Raw genomic sequence first — 26762 nt, 5'->3', positions numbered from 1 at the left:
GCTACCGATACAATTCTTCTGTCCACATCTCCGTGAATTACAAGAATCACAACTTTAACTTTAAGTGACAACGTCTATCACTGCCATTATGCACATACTTCATACCGCCTACTATAAAACGAGTTACATAGAGACAATGGATGAGCAGATCAATATGTATCTTTTATTCCTCTGTGGACACTGATATGAATTGTAACGAATATTTTCGCTACTGAGAGATGACGATAAACGCAAGAAGTATTCATCTTACTTAGAGGAAAAGCTCATCTGAGCTCTGAGAAGAAATAGGAAGCTTTGAAAAACTGCCGTAATAGTGTCTTGATGGGCTAATTTGGTTAAAGTGAACGGAACAGGGATATGACATGTCATTCCACGTGACGGACATAGATCGGTTCACTGATCTCATGCACGTAACGCACACAAAGTCAATCAAAATGGATCAAATAGTCAGAACCAAATTAGTCAGTTAAGGTTCTTTTTGCCTGAATGAGCTGCCAGCCATTCTTTGTTATTTTGCATCCGTTACTTCTCAATCACACTTCTATATTATTTTAGATGAAAAGAAATCAGACTGCATTCAGAACCCGAATCAAGTCGAAGAATTCAGAAATCGAATTCTTATGGTTGCAGTAGTGAAAAGACAGCTTTCAGTCCGAAAAGGTAGAAAAATAGGAAGCAAAAAAAGTCCAGCATTCGCCCTGAGCCCAGGCGGGATCATTTGATCTATGTGTATGCGTTTGATACTGGAGATATGGCTTTGCTTTGACCATAGTGAGCGGGACAGATCTATCATTACCATCTCGGGCCGTCTTTTTTTTCAACGTTATTGCTAACATCGCTAATCATTTTTTTTCGGAAGATATTGCATAAGTACTGATTTTTTCAGTGATAGGCAATGTTACGTCTCCTCTTCCTTATCCTACTCGTATTCATCTATGTCAGCAACGCGATTTTTGGCATTAATTACGAGTTTCGTGAGTTACTATTGTTATAGTAAAGCTTGGAGCAAAAATGTAAAAGTCTCCAGACGAAGATTTTTTTGAGGTTCAGTCAGTGTGAGTCACCTTTTCTTTAAAAAAAAATGCTGCGTTGATTTGAAAAGCAACATACCACGAAACTGACGTGGTGAGGCAGTCAGCCGGAAAGGCTAGAGAGAGGCTGTAGATTGTGGGATCCAAGGTGGACCTGCTCACCTCTCCTTAATCATCGTAAGACATGGCATGGAAGACCCGTTTCTTACGGCAATAAGAGAGAGATGACCAGAACTACCTCGGATCCCGCAATCTCAGCCGCATTCCTTAACCGCATTCCTAGCTTTTCCCGCGCTTTTCCTCACCAAGGTAGTACTCACAGCTGCTTTTGACCTGAACCGTAAAGAGTTCATTCATTAATGGAAAACGCTTTGGTTCGTTATCGCTCTATTACATTTGAAGAATCTGCGTAGAATACCTTAATTCCTGCTTTTTACATCTCTTTAGTGAGGTACTCGAACTTCTCTCGCATACCGGGATACTAGCAGTAAAGTAAGTTCAAATAAGAAGTGAATCTGACTTTTTTGAAAAGCCGTTTAATTCCTTAAAGAAAAAAATTCTTCATTTCCTTTTCTTTCTTTGCTCTGGTTCTTAATTTAGTGAAGGTTGTCACTTTCGTTGCTTTCCCTCTCTCCACGTTGTTACATCGCTGTCATTGTTTTTAGTTCAGTGACAACGATGTAATAACGTGGAGCGAGGGACAGCAACGAAAACTAATTGTCTCACCTCGCAGAATGCCAGTCCTAGGGTAGTGCAGAAAATAAATTGTGGCGGTGTATAGTGCCTCGGATTGAGGAGTTTCTTTGAGTTTAGTAGTAGTTTAGATTTATTTAGTTTGTTTCGAATTTGACCTATAAAAGAAGAGATAGCTATATTTCCATAAAAAATCATTATTGGCGTAGCTTCTTATTTAGAAACGTGATCTTTGCTTTGAAGTGTTTATGTGATCCCTATATAGCGCTCTAGATTTTTCTCTGATGGGTATAAATCCGATCACAAATAATTTCACTCGAAGATTGCAAACATTCGAAACTGTTGTATAACTATTTATGGTTGTTAATCTACTTCAATCCATACCCAAAAAATTTGATTTGAAGTAGGTCTATTTTCATTTGGACAGAAAACATTTTGAGGACAATGTCTGTGAGTAAGGAAGTCATGAACAATCAACAGAAATGGTTGTTCAAATGTTTACATTTAGGGCAGAATATCCAGAAAATGAGCTACTTCAGAAGGTTAATGAACATATAATGTTTCTTATGGAAATACAACCTCTCTTTCCTTTCATGGATCAATTTCGAGGCAAACATAAAACATGTCGAAGGAAATGCCCATTACTGGGAGCCTGAACCACTGGGAACTGTGTCAACGAATATAGTGTGTGGATTGCTGAAAGTGTCCAAACTAATCTAGCCTTTATTAACGAGATTAAATGCACAATATCCATCCTTTATGCCGCAAAAAGACTGATTTTTCCCATAGCTTTAATTTTTTTACCAATTCCTTTTTTTGTCAAAAATTCTTGTTCAAAACATCAACTTTGAATTGAAACTATTGAGCTTTCGCAAAACGAAAGCGAAACTGTGAACCTGAAAAACAAAGGTTTCGGAATTCAAAAAAAGTAATTTTGCGGCGGGTATTTCTCTGTACTTATAGTAGAGGTGTAAGTCGAACCTTCTTCAAAACTTTCGCAAAGCACAAACTTTAGACCACTTATCTTCTATAATATCCTAGAGCGGCTTTGTGTGTGGGGAAGTGAGACATGTTGGCACTGAGCATGCGATCCATCTGTGATTGACGGCTAGAGGCTTTTCTTTTGCGAAATACTAGATATTCAGAATGAAAAGATACGACGAAAAGTTACTGTATGTACTGAATACAGGATATTCTTGTCATTTTTTCCGCTTTTTTTTTGCACTAATAGATTGAATGTCGTTCATTCGCTTATTAATTTCTTCCACATCCCATACATTAAACAGCAATGATGTCCCACAGTATGAAAAGCGGTGCAGAAACCCTGGTTGGAATGGAGCTTCGTTCCTCTTCAGTATTTCTCATCAATTTTCTGCTATTGTTGTGCACAGTAAAATCTTATGTAAATTGCTGACGAATTGGCCCAGATCCATTGCAATATTTGCAGTCATTCCGTTCGGGTTGCTTAGCAGCTTGCGTAGCCGATATCACAATGACTACCATCACAACCATCATCACGGTTTACACAGTCAAGGTGTGAAGGGGCGCAGATCACAAGGGCCACATAAAAGTGAGCGATCATTTTATTATCGCTTACAGCATTACTGAACTTACAACAAAATTGTGGATCTTTTCTACTTTCTTTTGCTCGCTCTTCGCAGAAGTAGGCACGAGATTGGTTGCAACTTCATTACCGTTAACTTTTTCGTATGCACGTTGGTTTGAAAGAGTGTAGTAAGTTGTACGAAGCTATATAGGCTTATCGTCGCTCTACCGAAGAATGCGAAGTAATTGGAGACGCCACTTAGACTTCCAAGAGCATGAAGATCCGCATATTCTTCTCTTCTTCTCTCGCCGTCGGCACCAGTTCTTAAAGGATTGGACGGAATAATCTCATCACTTTATCGTGCGTCTATTACCGCCCTACATTACAAATTGTCTATCACTTCAGTGCCACTTAATGCTGCCTTCGAGCTTTCAAATGATCTCTTCATACTAACTGAGGTTTCGAATATTATGCTTGAATATTATTATTATTTACGTATGTTGGAGAAAATTTTAAAAATAATTCATACTCATAAAAACGTTATCTCTTTTGTCGTAACAATGTTTAAAGTGCTTAGAACAGAAAAATATCAAAGGGCTAATTCTGAATGTTTATAAGGTACAGATAAAGTAGATGGAAACCACCGTTTGAGGTTAAAATCTGCTCCCAAACGCGTTGCTCTCATCGTCATGTTCTTGCCATCTGATCCATGATGATTTATGCGTTTTCCTCGACCTAAGCTTTCTGCTTCCTCACAAAAATCCCCATCATTCCACAATAGTTTTTTCGTTCAATCTAGCAAATCAAGCAAATGTTCAGTCTCTGTTATTCCTACTTTTTACATTAGTTTGATGACCCTGGTACCTGTTCCATTGAGTGAAATCAGTGAAGTCTATCTTTGGAGGATCATGAACAAGACTTTGCCTTCAAATTCAACATGTTTGACAAAGCAACAGTACTAAGATTTCTCTATACATTACTTACACAATTAGTACATATAACAATACAACAAACATTCAAACATGCGAAGATCTAGGTACCCACACATTGTGATCCACTTCCCAAGACTTCATTCGCGACAGTGACTGGTTTTTTACTCGGGAGAAGTTAGCCTTGCAGGGTCATCGAAGTAGATTGGAGTATTGTGCATTTTCAGAATCAACTCTACTGCAGTTTGATTACAGCGACCGTCGGAGTCAAGAAACCATAATCCGAAAATTTCCTGTAATTGATGCGTAATTTCATGACCCTGGTCTGCAAAAGTCCATTTGAAACCAACTTATGATGGTAAATACGACTTCACCAAGCTAAGGTTAATCGAACCTAATGAGGTTACGTTCGGTCGTAAAATCTATGGGAATGTGGAATGGATGTGATTTTTCCTGTTCATCAAGATTTTCATCAGGACTGCAGGATTGAATAGGGGTCCTCAACATACTCTGCTTTGATTCATCCACTTTTACTATTAGAAATTGACTAATTTTCATGTCATCCAGCTAGACGCCATTCATTCGATGCTAAGCAGCTTATGTTTTGTACACCACACGAAAAGATTCTAAGGATGTCTCTTGCATGTACATATTTAATATATTCCTAGTTTTTTTTCTGCATAACGAAATTTATTAGCCATTCCTTCTCCGACATTTTACACGTTGACTGAAAATTCCTGCTTTAAACGCACGAAAGTATGTGTCGCGTGATATCGGCAGATATTCGTTTTTCCGGCAATTCCCATAGATAAAACATATGAAAGTGCACTTTCCATCATTCAAACTTATTTCCTTCTACCCTTCTCCAGAAACTGATCAACTGAGGGAAACGTGTCAGTGTAGTCCCTTGAAGGCAGGACACCACGAATCTGACGTGGTGAGGGAACCCCTGGAAATGCTAGAGATGGGGTTCTAGATTACGGGATCAGGGTTGGTTCCGCAAACCTCTTCCTAATCGTCGTAAAAAAAAACGATTTGGAAGACTCCGTTTTTGACGACGATTTTGATTCGAGCTCGTGGGAACTGAAGCGGTTTCCATGCCTTGTATTAAGACGATTAGGGAGAGGTGACCAGAACCACCTTAGATCCTACAATCCACTACCCCATCTCTGGCTTTTCGCGGATTCCCTTACCAGATCAGATTCGTGGCATGCTGCCTCTAATCAGCTCCATTCAATCCCTCAACTTTTGCGGTTCTATCTCATAGCCCACAATCAACACCTCTATGGATCCGAGACTCCACCTTGTTAAGCTACGAACTTATCTTTCAAACCTTCTTCGTTATGCACCCAGATGTTGTGGTTTTGTGTTGCTACTCATAACCCTCGTGTGGTAGTCCTCGAAAAATCTCTAATCCTTTTGTATCCTTATCACACGTATATTCGTCCTGATTTTGTTACAGTTCTCAGAATCGATCTATGAAATGAAGAGTAGACATCAATCTCAAAAGCAGGGTCTGAATCGTGTCGGGTAACGCTTAAAACTCCGCTTTGGTGCTCTGTAGGACTTGAATGTGATATGTCAGAAAGTTTATAGCTGAGCAAAGCGAGACCACTCAGACATTTGGGATATGAATCCACCCAACCACAATCGTTTTCAATCACATTTCTTAGCAAAAATCCAACTTGTTGAATACCCGACTCGATGTTTCTAGACTGGAACGCACCGCCATTTGTATGCATAGTCAAAACTTCGAACCCTCACCATCCTCTCCTGTTTCGCTAGCGTTCCAATGATGTAGTTGTTGTTGACAATATAAGGGCGCATCATATCTCGGAATCGATATTTATGGCTATCAAACATGAAAGAGCTATGTTTTAAGAGAACTGCTGAAACAAATAAAAATCAGTACTTCCTACCAAACGCCGTCTGCGATGTCCTCGTAGTAGAACATTCCACAACGAAGTCCCAAATATCTCGACAAACACAAAATGTTGTAAACGGCCTAACAAGAAATATACTACATTTAATCCTGCACCTACAATCAGTACTGTACGTTAATATACCCAAGCAATAAAATCACCTGGTCACTGAGATCGAATAAGCGTTCAAGTCTTCTTGTGAGTCCTTTAAGAAACCTAGCTGTTCTATTACTTGGTTTAATAACCATCGGACTCATTGCTCTGATAGTACCCTGTGGAAAAAAGAAGTCAGCTTAAAACTTTTCACTGGCACTTAAAGTTCTATTATTACGATCTGATTAATACAGAACCGTCCAACTTGAAGCTGAACGATAAACCATAGGACTTGTTGGGAGAAAAAAGAACATGCATGAAATTCGAGGACAGCACAATCAAGTTCTGATGAAGACGTGCTCTGATGAATAGCGTCATTACGCTAATCTATGGCTGCCAAAATATGTGGTATTCTTGCTTCGATTCCAAATACACGCAAATATCTTGCTTACCCTCGATATTCCTCCGTTGCGCGGAGCAACGATATCAACAGCTTCATTCGAGAACTCGCTGGCAAACAAGTGTTTAGGATCTCGGAACCATGTGGCATCTGCTTCTATCATAACAACTTTCACAGAACTCTAAATATGACACAAATAACGAAACATTTTATTCGCAAGAAATCAAATTATTTTTCGGATACTTGGGAGGCAATTTCAAAGGAAAACATTAAGCGGAACTATGTTTCAAAACAGCATAAAATTGGTAAACAGGCGTGAAAGCCAATGAAAAAATATGAAGAAGCAGCAACAGAAGTAAAATCACATCTGAAAAAACACCTCGGCAAATGCTGTTGCTAGATAGGCACGGAACAACATTATGGCGTCGAATGAGTACGATGCAAAATCAACTGGAGCATCGTAGTTGCCCACAGACACATAGGCACATAAGATTTTCTGCAAATAAAATGTTTGTCAGATGAGAAGAACTTCAGAAAGATCCTTAGGAGATTGAACAAGATTTGGTTTTGGTATGCGCAGTATAGAGAACACGTTTCTCCAAACAGTAGAGGGAAGGAAAAGAAAAAAGAAAAGGAAAAGAAAGAAGGAAGAAAAGACTTAAAACCACTTGTTTTTCGTTTTTCTCGGAAAGACTAAAGACTAAAAGGAGATACATGTTCAAGAGTAAGCACGAAAACTACCTTTTTGATTAAAGGATAAAGTTTAAAGTTTCTGGCGTTGATCAATCCGCTTGGGATGCGCCCCCACGTTCACTTCAATTCAGAATCGTTTGAGGTTCACGAACGTGTATCTGGCCTATACAATGACTTGCGGTGACTAGCCGATGTGTCAAGTCAGTTTTTATCCCAGACAAGTCTGGTACCAATTTATCGACCCCGGAGGGATGAAAGGTTTGGTGAGCACTAGGGCGGATTCGAACCTCCGATCGATTGTGCAGGAAGCGGAACCCCTAACCGCTTCACTACACCCGCCCCACCTTTTTGATTAGTTTTTAATAATAGAGATTATTTATGGTAACGAGGATCAGTTCCCACCGCTTTCACATGACGTAGTACTTCGTCACACGTGCCGTTTGATATTGAAACCAGCAATGTTCGCTCGTGCACGGTCTGAAATTCGTTGTGATTAGCACAGCTACGATTACGGAGGCTCTTCGCATTGTAAGTATTCCATTTTGGCTTTCTTCAATTCTTCAAAAACTGAGAAAACTAATGTTTTTTCTTTCTTCTACAAATAAACGAATACAAACGATCTCTTGCTACATTCTCGTTTTCTCACTTGCTACATCTGTGTACGTTTGTGTTAGTGATAGCGCGATATTTTGCAGATCATAGGAGGATTTTTTTAATCATAAATCTAGTTTATTTCAAGTTCGTTGTTACACGTTTAATTTTGCGTCTTGCACTGACCAAATTTTTTTTTAAGCAGCGTGTCACGAAACGGATGTCGTATAGAAGGAGAAGCAGAGTTCCGGTTGTAAAGTAGAAAAGCCTGTGCTCATTCCCCCTAATCCTGTTATAAAGCGGTGAGTGAACGGCGATTGCTCCTATGAGGTATATTAGAACGGGCTCCCTTGCACACGTTTCGTTTCCCTCAGCAGCCCATTGGTTTCACTAGAGGGGTCAAGCGTGTAGTAGGGAAACACCCTCCTGATAACGACCCCCTCCATAGAAGACCCTCCAGAAAACGGCCCTTCCTTCTCATTTTTCTAGTATATAAAAAAAAGAAATTGGATAAAAAAAATAGTAGAGGTGATAATAATTAATAATGAATAAATAATAATAATAGTAATAATAATAAGTCAATAATAAATAATATCTTAATAAATAAATAAAGTAATATAGCTATTTTTGGAAGTCATACACATTTTGACGCGTTGCCGAAAATCTGAGATTTTCCACTTTTCCCGTTGCGACGGTACGGTAGCGACGCCATATTTTGATAGTGCATCATTGAAAACCCTTAGCTGCAAATTGTGGCCTCTATAGGTGTTATCTCTATCGGTGGTTTTCTTAAAAGCTAGTTGAGAGAGACTCGAAAATTTGGGGCAAAATTTCTCAACTAGGTTTCAAAAGAAAAACTAGGGAAGCTAGAGGAACCAAACTTTGTAGAAATATAGAAGAAATCTCTCTCTACAAATCTCAGCAAGCTTTACAACGTTAAATTCACCTTGAGCGTCAGTACTACTCCTTTACCTCTCGAACACTAAATACAAAATCCCACTTTTGCAGGGATTGATCCGTGGCATTCGCAATGAAAACGTCGACACATCGCGTTTCGCCATAGGGCTTCAGCAATTGAGGCCTCAACCAGCTTCAGCAGATTAAAGGGAACCGGATACTCACTCTTTGGTTCCTCCTCTCATACTCAATATTTTCCATTTTCTTGGTGAAATTTTATTAAAAACAACTCACTTAAAGGAAGGTCGGAATTCTTAGAACGCATTGTATACACATACACTCTTTTTCTTGCCTTCATACTCATGCCCCCCCCCCCCCCGCGCATTTATCCGAATCTGGATCTTCCTCATTTATTTAGTATTTTCCAAATCTAGTCCCAGACCAATGGGTGTGAAATTATACCGGCATTTAAAAAAACATTTGAAAAATATTTTCATATTTTCTTCCTTGCTCTCTTCGTTTTTGTTCTCGTCTGCTGAAAAGCTTTACGACTCCTTTCTCTCCGACACTCTTTTTACGACAATCTGTTGAGAAATGCTTGACCCTGAGAATAGGCAGCTGAGGACATCTCATTGATCTCCAGTCGCTTGCTCGTGGATCCGGCGCATATGCAATACCAACATGGTGCTCTTCAACGTACCTCGTAGGAACTAGGGGCGTTTTCCATGCCATTTTTTAGGAAGATTGGACGGACTTGATTGCTGTGATGCTCACATTCGCGATCTATAGCTCCAATCGCCCCAAAGAGGCCCCAATATCATCAATTTGTCGGCTCGTCTTCATTTACATTTAGCGTTGTATTTTCCAATCGCATGAGTCGTTGAGTCCTGTCTACCATCATTATATCATATTACCTTTTTATGTCATATATTGCGTGTATGCATATCGTCGACCGCTCGCACATTGATGAAACGCGTGCACAAGTGTCGTGCGTTGCGCCTGATTTCGCAGGGAAAAGCACCGCCTTCCACGCTTTTTCATCAAAACTAGGGGAAGATGAGCGGAATCACGATTATTTTCGTGGTCTAAAACCTAAATTCTATTTCTTCCCTGGGGTTTTCATACTACATCAATTTCGCAATACGCTGTCTGAAGTAAATGACAGTTGTCGTGTCCAGCACGATTCTCCCACAGCCGGCATGACTTTCTTAGCCAGCGCGCGGAAAACTTTGTCAATGGCAAAGTATTAAGGTAGCTTTCCCGCACCATTCGCAGTATGTAAGAGCATCAAGCACTCGGGAAGCAGTATCTCTTCTTCCTTTTTTGTGCGCATTTTCATTATCGTCGTATTCGAGCGTTCATCAATTACCATCTATAACCGTAATACCGCGTTTGGCTGCTACGGGGTCCAAACAGTACAACATATACCACTTGAGGCTGACTTACCGCATGACCATCTTGACATGGTCGGATCAGTCCCACTACCCATCTGCTATACTGTGTGTTTATGTTGTTGCCGTGTAATGATGTTTTAGGGACAAACCAAATGCGTAATGCCATCCTACCACATAACACCACGTACCACTAGGGTTGAGGTAGGGATAAGAGGTGGCACCACCGAGGCCCCTGAAGAGGGAATCAGGCAGGGGGACGGAACCCTGGTTCGGAAGGGCTTGACTGCCATGTGGTTGCTAGCCCTGCGCGTCCCCTCAGAATCCGGGCGGTCTGCTCCGGTTACTGCCCAAGGATACCAGCCGCTTCTCCTTGAAGCGGATCCGAGGCAAGATAACAATCACAATTTGCTCGACAATCGCTGAAATGCGCAATTTCTATCGCCTTTTCACTTTCTAGCAAGCGATTAGTTTTAGTAAACGTAATTTAGACTAGAATGTTACCTTGTGATCCTTGGTTATAGCTATATATTCTATTCTTCTATGTTCTACGACTTAACGACACTCTTTTGCAAATTTTCTGGGTAACTGGGTAATTTTTCTGGGTAATTTTCTGGGAATAAAGACTGGATAAAACGTACTGTGAAATGGGCTGTGTTGCAGAGCCAATTGGAAACTATGTGTCGGTAACCATGGTTAAATATCAGCACATAAATGAATAAAGCTCTCCTACGGGAAAGCTCCTTGCCGTAGTCAACAATTTCCTGAACAAACAAAAAAAAAACAACTGTTTAGTGCTGCTATTTCAAGTTACTCTAAAATAATCGACCTGTACCCTCTAAGGTGAGACCTGCATGTTGGCTCCTGGAAAAACTCACAAAGGACATGTGAAGAATAACACTGAAGAATGCACTGTAGAGCCGAAAAATGACACCAGAACTGTGTATCTATATATTCTTCATATGTAGCTGCCACTTGCGTGGTGCATTGACGTTCCTACGTTGAGCGAGAGATCATGCGCCATGAGAGTGAACCTTACTGTTATTGCGACGAGAAATAATGAAACTCGATTCTGCGCACAATACTTTCACAAGCAGCTGTTTTTTGACCGTAGCATCAACCACTTAATTTGCGTGTCAGACTTGACAGTTTCCACGCAAACTACAACAAGTCTGACATCAATGTGAGCGTGTTATTATGCCTGAAATGTTTATGCTGCTCAGTGGTACATAATTTCTTTGCTATACTATAACAAAATGTGAGATGCGTGAATTTTTTGATGTGGGCACACTATCGTCAATAGTATAAAAGGTCGAGCATACCACGAATCTGTTTGTGGTGCTATTGGATATCAAATTAAGTAAGGTGGAGTATCCATTTTTACGGGCGGTTCGTTCGCGATATATGGAGACGAAGGGGTAACGTTCCGCTTCAACAAACCTTCATTATTCTCTTTTATAAAAATATCACCCTCCCCCGCATCACTGTAAACAGCCGCCTCCAGAATGCTGTTTTGTATGACGCCATTTATTGTAACGTTCCACTCCTTGCGCCGCCTCCGCCTTGCGATTCGTCGAAAATCAATTCGCACTGCCCCGTTGGGCAGTAAGAGACGCTACGCGTGCAAGGGTGGCTCGCTGCAATAGAAGGCATGGTACAAAACAGCATTCAAGGGACGGTTGCCTTCAGTGATTCAGGGAGAGATGAGCGGAACCACCCCGATCTCCATAATCTACGACCCCGTATATGGATACTCCATCTGAAATCCGTACCACCTCAGATTCGTGGTATGCTGCCTTTAAACTACTGAGCTCAAAGGAACATCTCATTAATCTTGGCAAGCTGGGAGAGTACTTACATGTAAGGAGCTAACGTCAATTTGTGGTGGGCTCCATTTCACAGTAGTTGTTCCTGCAACTTGAGAACTCTAAGTCATTATAGACGGTAAGAAGTGTCTAACTATCAGAAAGTGCGCAACTATATCTGTGTCAATAGAAACCGACATGGAAAGGAATACCTTGATTTGTGTCGCTGCAGACAAAGCACTACTTATTAACATTTTCCGTATATGAAAGAGTTGTTTCTACGGTGAGATTTCTTGTTTCGGACCTACTTCAATAAGAAGCACTCCTACTTATCTTCAACAACCTCTCAATTATTAAACTTGCCTTCATTGACCACAGGAGTTTCCGTCTCACACTTGGACTCAAACTCACGGCACTTTTTTAACCGCTTGATTTGGGTTGGAAACATTGCAGCATGCATGAGGAATGAGCTAGTTTCAAAACAAAATAGCATTATTCTGATGATAATCGATGTCTTCTTTTGCTGTAAATACTTTATATTCGCAGAGTACCTCGTTTTTTTCGGCAAAATTGTAGCATTCTCTCCTGCTAAAAGAATCAGATTAGTTAGGACCGTGTGATGCTTTTTCGGGAGGCGAACATAACGACAATTATCAACCGGGCGGAAAGACACTGTTCGAGCTCTACGAATTTTCTAGAAACAGGGCTCCAGAGTTTGCCGCAGGAATCAGAAAATAGTGGGCAGAAATATGATGATGTGACTCTAGAAATGAGAGGGAAATGAGCAACTCAACATTGGAGCATATTGGAGCAGTGAGCATAGACCAGTCAGCTCTAGCTTTTGGCGCAGTCTTTCAAATACCTGTACTCTTGTTAGAAGAAGAATGATCCAATGCTGAATGCTGCTAACATAGGCTATAATCGTTCTCTTCCGTTTTACATCCCATAACCGTGCAGCATGTTAGGGGACTACCATTACTCGGACTCCTAGGTTCGACTTCGTAATTTGTTAACATAACCTTGTAAGCTGTGGAGCTCCACGAGTCCAATCTATAGAGGATACCTTGGGTCTACTGTTTCTACTGGAATAAATCTCGAATAATGTTGACCAGTGCAAAATATACCAGGCCAGACTCGAACAATCCATCAACAGAAAGGGATCGTGACGAACACCACGGGAAGATATTGTTAAGGGGAAGCAGGTAAAGCTGGAACCACGCAATCGTATTTATCCTTGGCAGATACAGCACAAGCTTCTTTGGATCCAGCCTGTCATGATGGGATCCCAGCAGCAGACCGGTCCCAGCTGCTCCTTCAGAAACACGTTGCCCGACGTTTCATTCAACGGACGATACTAAGTGACGGAAGAGTAATGTCAGGAAAATTAGTCAATTCAAAAAGAATAAAAATTAAAAATACACAAGAGGAAGTTGGATGGAGCGGTGCACTTGAACGACAACATTTCAGCCACACGAAATAGACACTGCAGAAGAGGAGAAGTGCCGACCCATAATTCGGTTTTTTTTTTTCACAAGGCACTTCAAAGAAAATATAGCGCTCTCCGTTCTGTGTTGTTGTTGATCGAGAAGCTACTCAACGCCTTGTTTTTTTCAGCTTCGAACAAAATCGAAGACGAGGGAAGCAGAGATATATGTAGTAGTTCGAATGTTCTTTTGCCTTGAAACCTCGGCATATTCTGTCTGTGTTTGTTATAGTGCTCCTGCGAGGTTTTTAGATGGAACCTTTATTTGCCTGACGTTTCGGCTTTTTCGCCGTCTTCAGAGGCCTAAATAGAGGATGACTGAAGCAATGCTACGTTTATCCCGTCAAGTGCCACACTACCCTGGATCAGTGTTTCGATAATCATTCAGGGTAGTGAAAACAGAAACCCATCCACATTGAAAATGGTCTTACGTTTTGCTCCACCGGATGTGGCGCGGCTGGTTGCACGCACTTGCCACTCAGTGTACCAGCGAATGAGTATTACTGCGTGTAGATCACCAACGACGATATAGATGATTTGATCTACACACAGAATATCAGGCGGTTATAGGTCACAGAGCGGTACAAGTGGCAAGAACTCAATCGTTATCGACAAGCATTCATTCCTATTATTCATTGAAGGGTTTCTTTTAAGAATCCAAAACGCCTCCAACGTCTTTCTTGCCGATATTTTCGCGAGCCAGTATAACGCATTTCACATCGTAATCGTTTCCGTTGTGGGCCTCATGTCTGTGCCTTCCTAGTGGTGTTATCAACCTTTCGTCGTTTACCAGCCAGTTGTTCATTATTCCTCACTCCAAGATTCCTACCGGTCTCCCCAACGTAAGCTACATTGCATACCAAGCACTCAATCTCATATATTACCCCCATTTTTGCGCAGTCGCCTGTTTTTCCGTAAGGACAAATAACACATCCTTCACAGATGCAGTATCTATCATATAGTCTGTTTCTAACATATGTAAAAAACAACACATGTATAACAACATATGTAAAAAACAGTGAGGCGCTGCAAGCTCTCTCTGAGATGATCATGCTATATAATAACGCGCTTAGTCCGTGTGTATGTGTGTGTGGGTGTTTGTCTGTGTGTCACGAAAATACTCCATAATGATGCAAAACTCTACTCCGTTGGGGTGCTGAACCATGGCCGTACACCTGATAGGAGAGAACTCTACCTTTCCACCATTGTCCAGAGGTGCATTTTCATGTTTGTTGGTTTTGATAGACCAAGTTAGTTTCCGTCGTACGTTAGTGAGGGTAAAAAAAAACTTTTATATGAATGTATACTTCTAAATTTGCAAACTATCATGCTATATAATAACTGACTTATTTTGTCACGTGTGTGCGTCTGTGTATGCGTGCGTCTCAGTCACGAAATTCCAAAAAGAGAGGGAGAGGATTATCATGGCGTCGGTTTGGTGAGCTGGAGCCCCAGCGGGGTAAAATTGGGTGGGACGGGCCCTACGACGTCGAATTCGTGCCCCTGACCCAGAAAACCATGGGGTGGGGTGGGACGGCTCGCACTGCCTCGAATTGGTGCGCAGGAGCCCCAACGGCAGAATGGGTTCCTATTACTCATTCGCGTATCTATTTCCAAGCATATTTCCCTGATGCTGCTAACATCCTTTATTCCCAAGTTGGAAACACACTTTCAAACGGCTGCTTAGATACAATGCAAGCCAACACACGTTCGCGTGGTCTGACGTAGAGTTTTATCTTCATCACTATGATGATTATATTCACCTCATTTCGTGTTATCACATCATTCTGTGCTAAATTTTGAGAGCGGAGGAAACTCACACTTCGACTAATGTTTCCAATTTCTGGAGATTTCAGAGAAACATAGATGTAAAATCAAGTTTGATTGTTCTCCAAACATAGTACTGACGCGTTTAGGAAGAAAATCATGAAATCTCCCATCTCTGCCTAAATTTTTGAAGAAAAAATTGAAGAAAGGGTTGATAAAACAGTAGTAATTTCGCAGAAGAAAGTCGCTACTGTTATTTCCTATTGATCGGTGAAGGCGAGCGAAGTGAACACTAGAAAAAGTCTGAGCGGAGTGAACACTAGAAAAAGTCCAGACTGGTAGATTTATATGGTAACAACTTGGAAACATATGGACTAAGTAAATCTCGCATAATAACACTTATCAAGGAATGTCTGAATTGTAATATTTTCAGGTGGTCAGGAAAGCATTTCGCGCAACTGAGAGGGCTAGCAATGGGTCAACGATTAGCATTAGTACTGGCGATCTGCTTCATGAGCAGAATCGAAGAACCAGTGCTTTCGCGTAGACCAATAATGTATTGCAGATATATTGACGACTGTTGCATCATAACATCAACACAGTCCGAAATGGACGAGTGTTTCCGAATACTCAACCAACAATCGCAATATATAAAACTCACACGGGAAACCCCAAAAGAAGGATGGCTTCCTTGCCTCAAGACACAAATAAGTACTTCAAACGCATTATTAGAGTAAAGTGGTATCGCAAAGAAAGTTGCAAGAACATCATATTACACGCCAAATCTGCACATCCGACTGCAGTAAAACGCGCAGTGATTCGTAATATGTTCAAAACCGCTAGTGAAGCACTGGCAACCAAGAACGACACGAATCACGAAGACTAGCCTTGAAAATCGCATGTGCGAATGGCCATACAGTACGTCCGCATTACCGAAGAACCCGCACTGCAAATAGCAATATTCCGCGCGAAAACAAAATTTCTCTTTGTCTTCCTTTTATCTCTGACAGTGTCAGTGCCGCTGTTCAGCGCAGCATTATCCAAGCACAATTACAAAATGACGTGATCTTGGTAAATATCCCAAATGCAAACATCAAAAGCCAGCTTGTTAGAAACAGACTATATGATAGATACTGCATCTGTGAAAGATGTGTTATTTGTCCTTACGGAAAAACAGGCGACTGCGCAAAAATGGGGGTGAGAAAAATGAGATTGAGTGCTTGATATGCAATGCAGCTTACGTTGGGGAGACCGGTAGAAATCTTGGAGTGAGGATTAATGAACACATGGCCGGAAAACGACGAAAAAGTTTGATAACACCATTAGGAAGGCACAGACATGAGGCCCACAACGGGAACGATTACGATGTGAAATGCGTTATACTGGCTCACGAAACAGAAATATCGGCAAGGAAGACGTTGGAGGCGTTTTTTATTCTTAAAAGAAACCCTTCAATGAATAATAGGAATGAATGCTTGTCGATAACGAATGAGTTCTTGCCACTTGTACCGCTCTGTGACCTATAACCGCCTGATATTCTGTGTGTAGATCAAATCATCTACATCGTCGCTGGTGATCTACACGCAGTAATACTCATTCGCTGGTACACTGCGTGGCAAGTGCGTGCAACCAGCCGCGCCACATCCGGTGGAGCAAAACGTAAGACCATTTTCAATGTAGATGGGTTTCTGTTTTCTCTACCCTGAACGATTATCGAAACACTGAGCCAGGGTAGTGTGGCACTTGACGGGATAAACGTAGCATTGCTCCAGTCATCCTCTATTTAGGCCTCTGAAGACGGCGAAAAAGCCGAAACGTCAGGCAAATAAAGGTCCCATCTAAAAACCTCGCAGGCACACTATAACAAACGCAGAGATATATGATTATATTTACTGCAACTCCACTTCTGAACTCCGATCCTTAATATCACATTGGTCCTGAGAATTTCTGCCATTGTACGAATGAGGAATTATTCTGAATAGCAACTTTACCCTTTATGTGGCAAACATTTTCTAGTCTTAAAAAAGTTGACTATTTTGATTCAAACCATTGCTTGCGGATATTCCGTTGGAGTCTTGGAATGTTTCAACTAATTTATGCATATGTTTCGGACTACTTTCATATGAGGCAATGCTTACGAGTCTGACTGCCACCTGTTCGCAGTTACCCTTGTTAAACAAAATGCAATAAGGCATTTAAGCATATGTTCACGTTCGAGCATATGGTCTGCAGTCTAATGGCCGGAAATATTGCAAAAGCTGCTGTTGTCCAGGACACCACAAACTCCAGCCGAAACAGGTCAGATTCCTAGAGGAAGCGCGAAAACTTTGGTAATTACTCTCGAGTTGCTCGTCAGACGCCATGCCTCGCAGCATCTGGAACAGTGACTAATGGCTGGATTCTATGCGAGCTCCTGCTTTAGACCAAAAAAGTCGAGCACAGCTATGTTCAAAGACGAAGCCTTAGCGAAGATGCGGGGAACCGCGTTAGGCAATAGTGCCAGCCCGCCGATTAAGTAAAAGAAGTCACTTTCACATGAATTCACGTTGAAAAATAGTCCCCGAATGTCAAAGAGTTTCCACGAAAATGTACAGCTCAAATGTATGCTCAAAAGTGCTTCCGGAACAAGTGATTCTCTGATTCATGCAAATTTTCTGTAGTAGTCTTTCTTTCTGCTCGCAGATTTCTCACTGTGGTTGAGGTTTTATGAATTAGTGTTTTAACTCAATGTGAGATTCAAAATCCCTGTCAAATAGAAGGATGATGCCTGTTTTCTTGCGAATAAAAGCACCAAACATGCTCGATGAAAGCATCTCCCTGACCACGAGCTTTTCATGAGATTCACTTCGAAACCTGATCAGGAGCACTATGAAAAAAAGTAAATAAAACAAACCCATCCCCGTTGACAATGATTCGGTGCCATTGAGATATTTGGATTTACGCTTGTCCGACTGCTGGTATGAGCTGTGTTCCTGGAATTAGAAGGATCGTATTCTTTACGAATTCACGCTATGTTATAGGGTAGAACTGCTAAGAAAACTTCAACAATAGACTAGTTAGGTAAACTTTGAGAAACTACAAGTTTTTTTTTTCGAGCAAAGGAACAATTCGTTTTATTTTTTCAGATGTTGGTAGCCAATTTACAAGAGTAACTCGTGGCTGCTTAAACCTACTATTCTCATTCCGGTCCTTAATCATATATACTAACACCTCAATTTCTCTCGCAGTCTATAGGCGATCATCTATGACAGCAGGAAGCGGAAATGCAAACACTTGCTTTTCTGTTGGTAACGTTCCTTCTAAAGACTCCCGAAGGAGGTTCTCTTTCTGAAGGTTTTAATATTTCTGCTCTATTAGCAAATTTAATAACTGAGGTCTTTGATGGTGTCGTACTGATGTGATAGAACTGCCAACACCTGTCATAATTTTTCCAGATTTTTACCTACCATACCTTGATTTAGCAAAGAAAGAAGTCCTTCGTTGTTGATGTGGATACGTCTAAATTTTTATGAATCTTCTTTTAAAAAAACACGTTCTAGAAATCCACCAAACTTGAATACTTTTTACTATAGGAATTCCTAGTTAGGGATTGATTTTATATCGAATTCTAGAATATTAAGGGGACGATTGGTTGATGTGAACCGTCCTAATATCGAGGAAAAAATTCGAACGAAATCTTTACCAGATCGTTTTGGCTTATCTCAATTTACGGACAAAAAATGGCAGATAGTGGCAGGTTTCTTTAGATAGTCGAGGTGTTTCTGAGGATTTCACAAACGTGTTACCACAGTGTACGAGAAATATTAGGGGTTCTTTTGTGTAGTATTGCGAAACCTCGCTTAAAATTAAATATTTTGGACAAACCTTGAATATGTCGAAAGCCCTTTGATCGCTTCTCTTGAAGCGTATTACTAGAGCGACTAGAAATAAAAATGTTACAAGACATGTTAGCAGAGATTGTGTGCTGCACCAGATTCGTTGCTTTGGAGTACCTTAGAAAGGGATTCTGTTAAACAGGCACCTTTCTACTGAACTTAAAAAGAATGTTTTTACTCACCAACTGGAATCCGGATCATACTTTTTCGAGTGGCAGGTGAATAAAAGCTAAGATTTTCTGAAAACGGCAAAAAATCGCACATGAGAAGGACATCTTAGATATGTATTTGCGACACCTGGTAGGATTTTGGTGATTCTGATTATGAGGGGAGTGACTTTGGCTTGTGACATTTTACTAACGCAGTAGAGATGGCAAGCGAGTAAGCAGTTGCAGTATAGCAGTAGATGCAAAGAAAAAAAATTTATATGCCTTACCTCTCAAGAATATTAATCTCCCAAAGAAGAGGAGGATTGAAAGCTAATAAAGACTCTCATTTAGCATCTTCACGTAACACATATTTCACAAGAAGCGCAATAAGAAGAAAAAGCCAAGAATGTTGTTTTAGTCGTTCGTGCTTTATCGGAGAAAGAATCTCCGGAATTAAATGCTGTCTAGTTAGATTAGGAACAACTCAATGAAAACGTACGGTAAAAGCAGTGTAAATTCTTTCTTGAAATCAAGATATGTGTTTCTATTGCAGACATCATAAAGCCCATCTCCACTACCGAGTTTTGAAATATCCCAAAAGTGCGCCACATGCGTGGCCACTTATGTCACTTATTTACAAACAGCACATTGTGATTTTTTACATCTAGAAAACCACGTAATGTTAGCTGAGCTTAAGTTGGTTCAAAAAATGTTAGGAAGCACGAGCGATGAGGTTCAAGTGGAATTTGATGACATTTTTGGACTCTGGGAGAGTTATAGAATAAATGGTGGCTGCTATGACTCGTGGACCTCGGCTTCTGGTAGCTGGAGAACAGTGACATTACATCCTATTCTTCATCCTATTCTCCCATTCTTCATTGTTTCGGTCATGCTATTATATTGCCAGCCAGACGACGGTTCATTATTGGAGAAGTTCAAATTTACGTTAATTTAAAGACGTTCAGATGAATTTTCTAAGCTATCTAATCAGGCTTTCTTATCTTGTGTTTCTTCCAGTAACAAATGGAGTTTGAAAGGTAGTTTGCAAGTACTAGCTGCAGAAACGGTAAGCAGCTTTTGCAGAACCAACAATCACAAGCATCAGTTTACCCTTCAACACTTCAACAACAATTTATACCCTGTAGTTTTATTAGTTATTCACTTCAGCGGCTTCCCTTTATCAATCCTAAGGGTATAAAGAGCTGCCTCATTGAGGAAAGTGACACCTCCAAGCCCTGCACACGACAATGACATATCGCGCTTTGATGGTGATGCCTGCAAACTACATTTTTTATGTTTGAAAATAAAAATAAAAGTGAATAGCCTTGACAAAACTCTCTATTTTGTTTGATAGAGAAGTCTTTGTGCTTCAAGATACTATAATTTGATTGCTTCGCTTACATCATCTTTGTACTAAAATGGAATGACAAGAGAACATAAATGAACATTTGGACACGTTTTCGTATTTCCGTTTGATCGGCATGGTAAAGCTCACACTTATCGCGGAAATTCCGCGAGTTTTTATCGCAGAGCCCGCAACCCAATTGTACCCTAAGACCCCCGGACACTGCGCCCTTTAACCTTTCCTCTCAGGAACCACTCCTACTTAGATTTTCAGAAGAAAGGAAGACAGGCCCATTCGCTATCACCTTCTTAAGCTTTTTGTTCTCTTCTTCGTTGTGTTGTTTACACTCTTTACCTTGTATTCTTTACTTTGTTTATTCATCGTTCTTTTCTTTCTTTTTTTTTTTTTTTTTTTTTTTTTTTTTTTTTTTTTTTTTTTTTTTTTTTTTTTTTTTTTTTTTTTTTTTTTTTTTTTTTTTTTTTTTTTTTTTTTTTTTATTTTTTTTTTTTTATATGATATAATATTTTTTCTGGTTTTTTTGGTTGGAAAAAAAAAAAAAAAAAAAAAAACCACCGCACCACAACAACACAACACTATTCCCCCCACCCCCCACCAATATTTATTTATGGTGAGAATGTTTAGTATACCCCCGCATAAGAAAAAAAAAAAATAAAAAAATAAAAAGAAAGGGAAAAAAAAAAAAAGAAAGGAGAAAAAAAAAATAATATTTTTTTTATTTTTTTATATATAAATATTAATTTTTAGGCTAGTTTTTTTTTTTTTTTGTTAGGAAAAAATAAATTAGGGGAGGGGAAAACAAAGAAAAAGAAAAGGTGCATCTGCTCAAGTTGCTCATGCTTGAGATCACCCTATTACATTATCATTATGAGCAACAGAGAGAAAAAATTAGCAAATCTATCTACGTTCAGTTATTCACTACTTCTTGAATGAAGGCCAGGCGAAGAAAAGCACAAAACGTCTTTATGATGTCGATGTACGAAATGCGAGAACTTTGCAACAGTAAGGGACAATATGTCTTGCCTTGAGATTCAAGATGTGGTCCTTTCCACGGATCGGGCAGGCAAGTTCATAGAATGAATGCGGCAAAGAATATCAGGCGTATCAGATTTTCGTGCAGCACTCAACATCTTACCTTTGAGCAACTCGTAGTCGATAAAGAGGCAAGCAGCAATTTTATACTACTTTATACTTTATCAGGCAATTATGACTGTCGGAAGAAATAAATATTACAACAATTCGTTAGTCTTAGCAATTCAATGTAATTGTGTATGTCTATATACTTCGGTAAGTACATTTTTGAAAGATTCCTCTTCGCCAACTAGCGAGTGTAATTTTCAAATACAAAAGCTGCACGAAATCTTCCAAGGATGCCGCAAATATATACAAACGGAACATGGGAGTTCTCCAGCCTATGTTTCTTTCCTATCATCACGAGCACTTTAGGAATGAATCAGCCCTCGAAGCACAGCTCGCACTATGTGGAACACAGCGTCGATGTCGCTCTATTCCAAACCTTCCACTGTCCCCATTTCCAGATTATCGCGGAAACGCGATCGATCATCACCAACAGCAAGCTCCAGATGTCCCCAGATGCCTGAGCATTCGAGGGTCCCTAAATGATCGCCTGCGACCAATGATACGATCTATCGATCGTCCACAAACATCGTCGAGGACCAGCATGTCAATCCGTTTCGGCTTCCGATCATTGGTTATTAGTGCTGTTGCACGAGCTCCCTACTCTCTGCATTATTCTCCCGTACGCTTAGGCCACAGGTCCAAATCCGTCTTTTCGTCTCGTTTCATTGGTTATTCGTAGTGTCACACAAGCTCCCAACTCCTTACATTACTTTTTCATATGTATCGGCTTCACGGTCAAGTATGCGCTTTCCTTTTGCTATTGTTACCCATACGTATACGAGCTACTGTTTCTTATTCTCGGCATCGTTCGTTATATATGTTACCAGTCTGAATGTCCGGCTAAAGCCGGACTTCAGACTTTAGGTGGTTTTAGCTTCGCTTCCCTTCACTGATCAATGAAAGTTAATAGTAGTGGTGTTTTCTGTGAAATTAGATTTGTGTTTTTTTTAACAACGCTTTCCTTCTCTTCTTTATATTATAAATTAAGGCGAAAGATTAAGGAGTTTTCCTTCTGAACGCGTCAAATTTACATTTGGTGAATATTCGACCATCAGCTGCAAACACTCCTTCGATGCGAGATTAATGTGGATACTATTTGAAAGCATTACTCAAAGTATGGGTATTCCTCTTGATTTCCCCCAATAGTTATCACAGAATGATGTTTTAACATAAAATGACGTGAAAGACATCATTCTACTGATAATGATGACGTCCCACGTCAGATCGCATAAACATCTTGCTACTATTTAAGCAACCGTTAGCATGCGTGTTTCCACTTTCTGAGAACGGCATGCTACAAACTTGAGGCGAGCGAAGAAGGAAATAGAGGAGTCATAAAGGTGAAGAGCAAATCGCCCAGTGGTCACGGCTATGAAACGACTCCAACCATTTATCTTTTGCATCATTCACACTAAGTTATTGCGCACCAACCGGGACCGGCTCCACCGACGCCGGTGGATCCGTCGCATATTATAGCAATATGGCGTCGGCGCACCAATCTGACGCCGTTGGACCCGTCGCACCCCCTTCTATGGGTATCTGGCGCCGGGGGACCCGTCGCACCCCTTTTTCTGGACATCTGGCGCCGGCGCATGCGTATCTGACACCGTGGACCCCATCCCTTCATAGGTATCGACCGCCGGTGGACCCCTCACACCCTTCTATGGGTATTTGACCCGTACCCGTCGCACCCTCTTCTATAAGCATCTGCGCACCCCTTCATGGTCCTGGACCCGTCGCATCCTCTTCTATACTACCCGTGGACCCGCCAACCCCTTCCATAGGTATCTGACGCCGGTGGACCCGTCGCACCCCCTTCCATAGGTATCGACCGCCGGTGGACCCGTCGCACCCCTTCTATGGGTATTTGGCGCCGGTGGACCCGTCGCACCCCTTCTATGGGTATCTGGCGCCGGTGGACCCGTCGCACCCCTTCTATGGGTATCTGGCGCCGGTGGACCCGTCGCATCCTCTTCTATAGGTATCTGGCGCCGCTGGACCCGTCGCACCCCTTCTATGGGTATTTGACACCGGTGGACCCGTCGCATCCTCTTCTATAGGTATCTGGCGCCGCTGGACCCGTCGCACCCCTTCTATGGGTATTTGACACCGGTGGACCCGTCGCATCCTCTTCTATAGGTATCGACCGCCGGTGGACCCGTCGCAACCCCTTCCATAGGTATCGACTGCCGTTGGACCCGTCGCACCCCTTCTATGGGTATTTGACACCGGTGGACCCGTCGCATCCTCTTCTATAGGTATCGACCGCCGGTGGACCCGTCGCACCCCTTCTATGGGTATCTGGCGCCGATGGACCCCCACCCCCTTCCATTGGTTTTACCCGTTGGGCCCCCCTTCTATGGGTATCTGGCGCCGATGGACCGTTCGCACCCCATATTATGGCTATCTGGCGCCGGTGGACCAATCCGACACCGCAGGACCCATCGCAACCCCATTTTCGAATTTCGTGACGCACAGACAAACACACACACACACACACACACACACACACACACACACACACACACACACACACACACACACACACACACACACACACACACACACACACACACACACACACACACGGACTAAGCTCGTTATTATATATCATGATTGTTTGTCGAAATAAAGGTTTAATTATCCAATTTTGAGGTAGCGGTCAGCATAGGCGTTTCCCACATGTCAGTCAGAATTCGCACAAATCAAAGCCAGTGGGGCAATCAAGTTATTCAAACATACCTAGTGAACCACGACGTCAATGGGGATATGTTGTGCTCCACGACGAAGAAGATTGGTGCAACATGCAATTATGCCTGTAAGAAGAAATAAATATTACAAACAATTTGTTAGTCTTAGCAATGCAGTGTATATGTGTATGTCTATATACTTTGGGAACTACACTTTTGAAGATTCCTCTTAACCTAGTAAGTGTAATTTTCATGTACAAAAGCGGCAGGAAATCTTTCAAGGATGAATGTGTGCAAACGGAACGTGAGAGCTCTGCAGCCTATGTTCCGTTTTTATCGTAACGAGCACTTTAGAAATGAGGACCTCCTCGAAGCATAGCTCGGGCTATGTGGAATACAGCGTCGACGTCGCTCTATTCCAAACCTTCCGATATGCCCATTTCCAGATCTTCCCCCAAGAGCTGCCCTAAGGTGTCCTCACCCTCAATTACACTTCTGGTTTCCACGGAAACTGCCTCGTTTCTTCGACGCCATTGTCTCCTTCATCCTGACGTTGACACGCCCTTTCCCTCAACACTACTTCCACTACTTCATTTCTAACGATGATGAATGCTAGTCTTCAACCTCAAGCAAGAAGTCTTGGAGAGGTACTTCCGCCTCACCTCTACCTCCCTCTCAACATTCCCTTCTTCTGCCTTTCACATAGCCATTTTATTGTGTTAAAAAGCATAGTTGCCATTTCACCATAGAAATGATATGCCGACATGGGGCTGAAAAATATCTCAAAGAATGTGAAGATTTTCCGTATGATGTTCGTTTACTAGCAGATCTCCTTTCGGCAGTACATTCTATGGATAGCGTGTTTAGCCTCACGAACAGAACTGCCTCCGAGGACTAGGTTTCAACGGGTCCTCTTGTAGTCTTTGATTTAGAATTGCTTGTACTTCACGAAGCTTCTACTTCCTTCCAACAACGTCTCTCGACGTGACCCTTGAAGAGGAGCGTGTCTACAACTAGTATACGAACCTGTTTTTTTTTTGTTCAAATAAAAATGGTCTTTTTTGGAAGGAAAAAACATGTCGTAACTGACTTACCTGTCCCCACATGCGTATCATTAACGCGCATAAAACACATGTTAGAACACGTGCCTTGTCATCTCTTCCTCCCCTGCATTTAGCTGCATGGACTTCCAAAGATCCCTTTTTATCTTTTCAACTACTATAACTATAACTACTATAGAGGCTATAGACTATAACGACTTCAACTTCAACTATAACGGCTATAGAGGCGCACCCCCTTGTATTCGACTCCTGAATCTGACTAGATCCATTGACTTTGGACATGGCAGAATTCCAAAATTCACTCTTCGCAGCTTGTTTCCCAGCCAGTTTATCATATGCCAACCATCGTAGTAGTGGGTTATTGGGCCTTGTTCTCCTTTCAAGTCCCTTAAGAGCTTTACAGCAAAACGGTATCGATCAGTGATAAGCGATCTAACCATCATTTCTTACCGACCTTACTACCCATCGCAACAAAGTGTCGTCAATTTCAGTTTCCATACTTTCACTGATATTCTCTGGAAAATATTAGAAAAACATGTCATGCGTTCCTAAGAGGTAACTTCCATAACTTGCCGGTTTCCGTCCTGTGCTAAACTTTGGTGCAAAGAACATTGTGTTTTATTTTAAGGACAGACGTCGCAACTTTTCCGATAAGAGCTGGGTAACTTCTGCTGCCAAACGCTTTCCCTTTTCTCCTTCTGGAGAACATTTTGAGCTGAGAAAGTGTACGACAGGTGAGGTTCCCTGCCGGAGAAGAGTGTTTCCGTCAAGAATCTTCAGGGGTTACTGTGGACAGAACCAAAAGAGTAGGAGTAGCTGTTCGACCTCCACCATGAAACATTTCTTCAGTAGGTCACTGTCCTGCTCAGGCACATACCGGACATCCCAAGCTGGATCGACTGGGAACAAGACGTGTCCTTCATAGGTGTGTAGAGGGAATCGACGTGTAGCAAAATTATGATTTATCAGTTACTGACGTGAACCTACAGCTTGCGCCCATTGAATTCCACAATGTGAGCAGTCATATGCTCAAGTCCAGGTCTGTACCATCAGAATACCTTGCACTTCCACACTTTCGTACCTACCGTGACACACCCCGAAGAAATAGCGCGGACATGTGAGCATTTCGAGGTCGACTGTTGTCTCTCTGCACTTTCTAGTTCGAGTTTTGGTTTCTTAGGTGTAGACGGAGGTGTGGAAGACGCAACGAATTGAAATCCGCCAGGACCTGACTGCTAATAAA

The 26762-nt window shown here is 41.5% G+C and overlaps 2 protein-coding genes across 4 annotated transcripts; one reads left to right on the top strand and one right to left on the bottom strand.

The window, feature by feature from the left end:
- Positions 1-895: 895 nt before the first annotated feature.
- RB195_015127 (uncharacterized protein) lies at positions 896-3615 on the top strand (the record flags this gene model as incomplete). Its single annotated transcript, XM_064205692.1, has 3 exons — positions 896-974; positions 3172-3294; positions 3482-3615. The coding sequence occupies 3 exons, from the start codon at positions 896-898 to the stop codon at positions 3613-3615; spliced, it is 336 nt and encodes a 111-aa protein (XP_064061573.1).
- Positions 3616-4363: 748 nt separating this feature from the next.
- On the bottom strand, positions 4364-26017 carry RB195_015126 (uncharacterized protein; the record flags this gene model as incomplete). Of its 3 annotated transcripts, XM_064205691.1 has the most annotated exons (15): positions 4364-4492; positions 5964-6051; positions 6119-6204; positions 6283-6393; positions 6667-6795; positions 6994-7110; positions 7710-7784; positions 10828-10950; positions 11016-11024; positions 18135-18213; positions 18693-18739; positions 19106-19161; positions 22145-22243; positions 25752-25914; positions 25974-25985. In XM_064205691.1, 15 exons carry the CDS (start codon positions 25983-25985, stop codon positions 4364-4366), a joined length of 1323 nt encoding a protein of 440 aa, XP_064061571.1. The 3 variants fall into 3 exon arrangements, with proteins under 3 accessions (XP_064061571.1, XP_064061572.1, XP_064061570.1); XM_064205690.1 differs by lacking the exons at positions 4364-4492; positions 10828-10950; positions 11016-11024; ... (4 more) ...; positions 25752-25914; positions 25974-25985 and adding exons at positions 5630-5914; positions 10242-10355 and having other exon boundaries at positions 5964-6069; XM_064205689.1 differs by lacking the exons at positions 4364-4492; positions 5964-6051; positions 6119-6204; ... (3 more) ...; positions 7710-7784; positions 18693-18739 and adding an exon at positions 12045-12097 and having other exon boundaries at positions 10890-10950; positions 11016-11050; positions 25752-25906; positions 25974-26017.
- Between the last annotated feature and the right edge of the window lie 745 nt (positions 26018-26762).

Source organism: Necator americanus, chromosome V (assembly GCF_031761385.1).
Source record: "Necator americanus strain Aroian chromosome V, whole genome shotgun sequence".
Lineage (NCBI taxonomy): Eukaryota > Metazoa > Nematoda > Chromadorea > Rhabditida > Ancylostomatidae > Necator > Necator americanus.
This window is presented reverse-complemented; position numbering and strand designations above follow the sequence as displayed.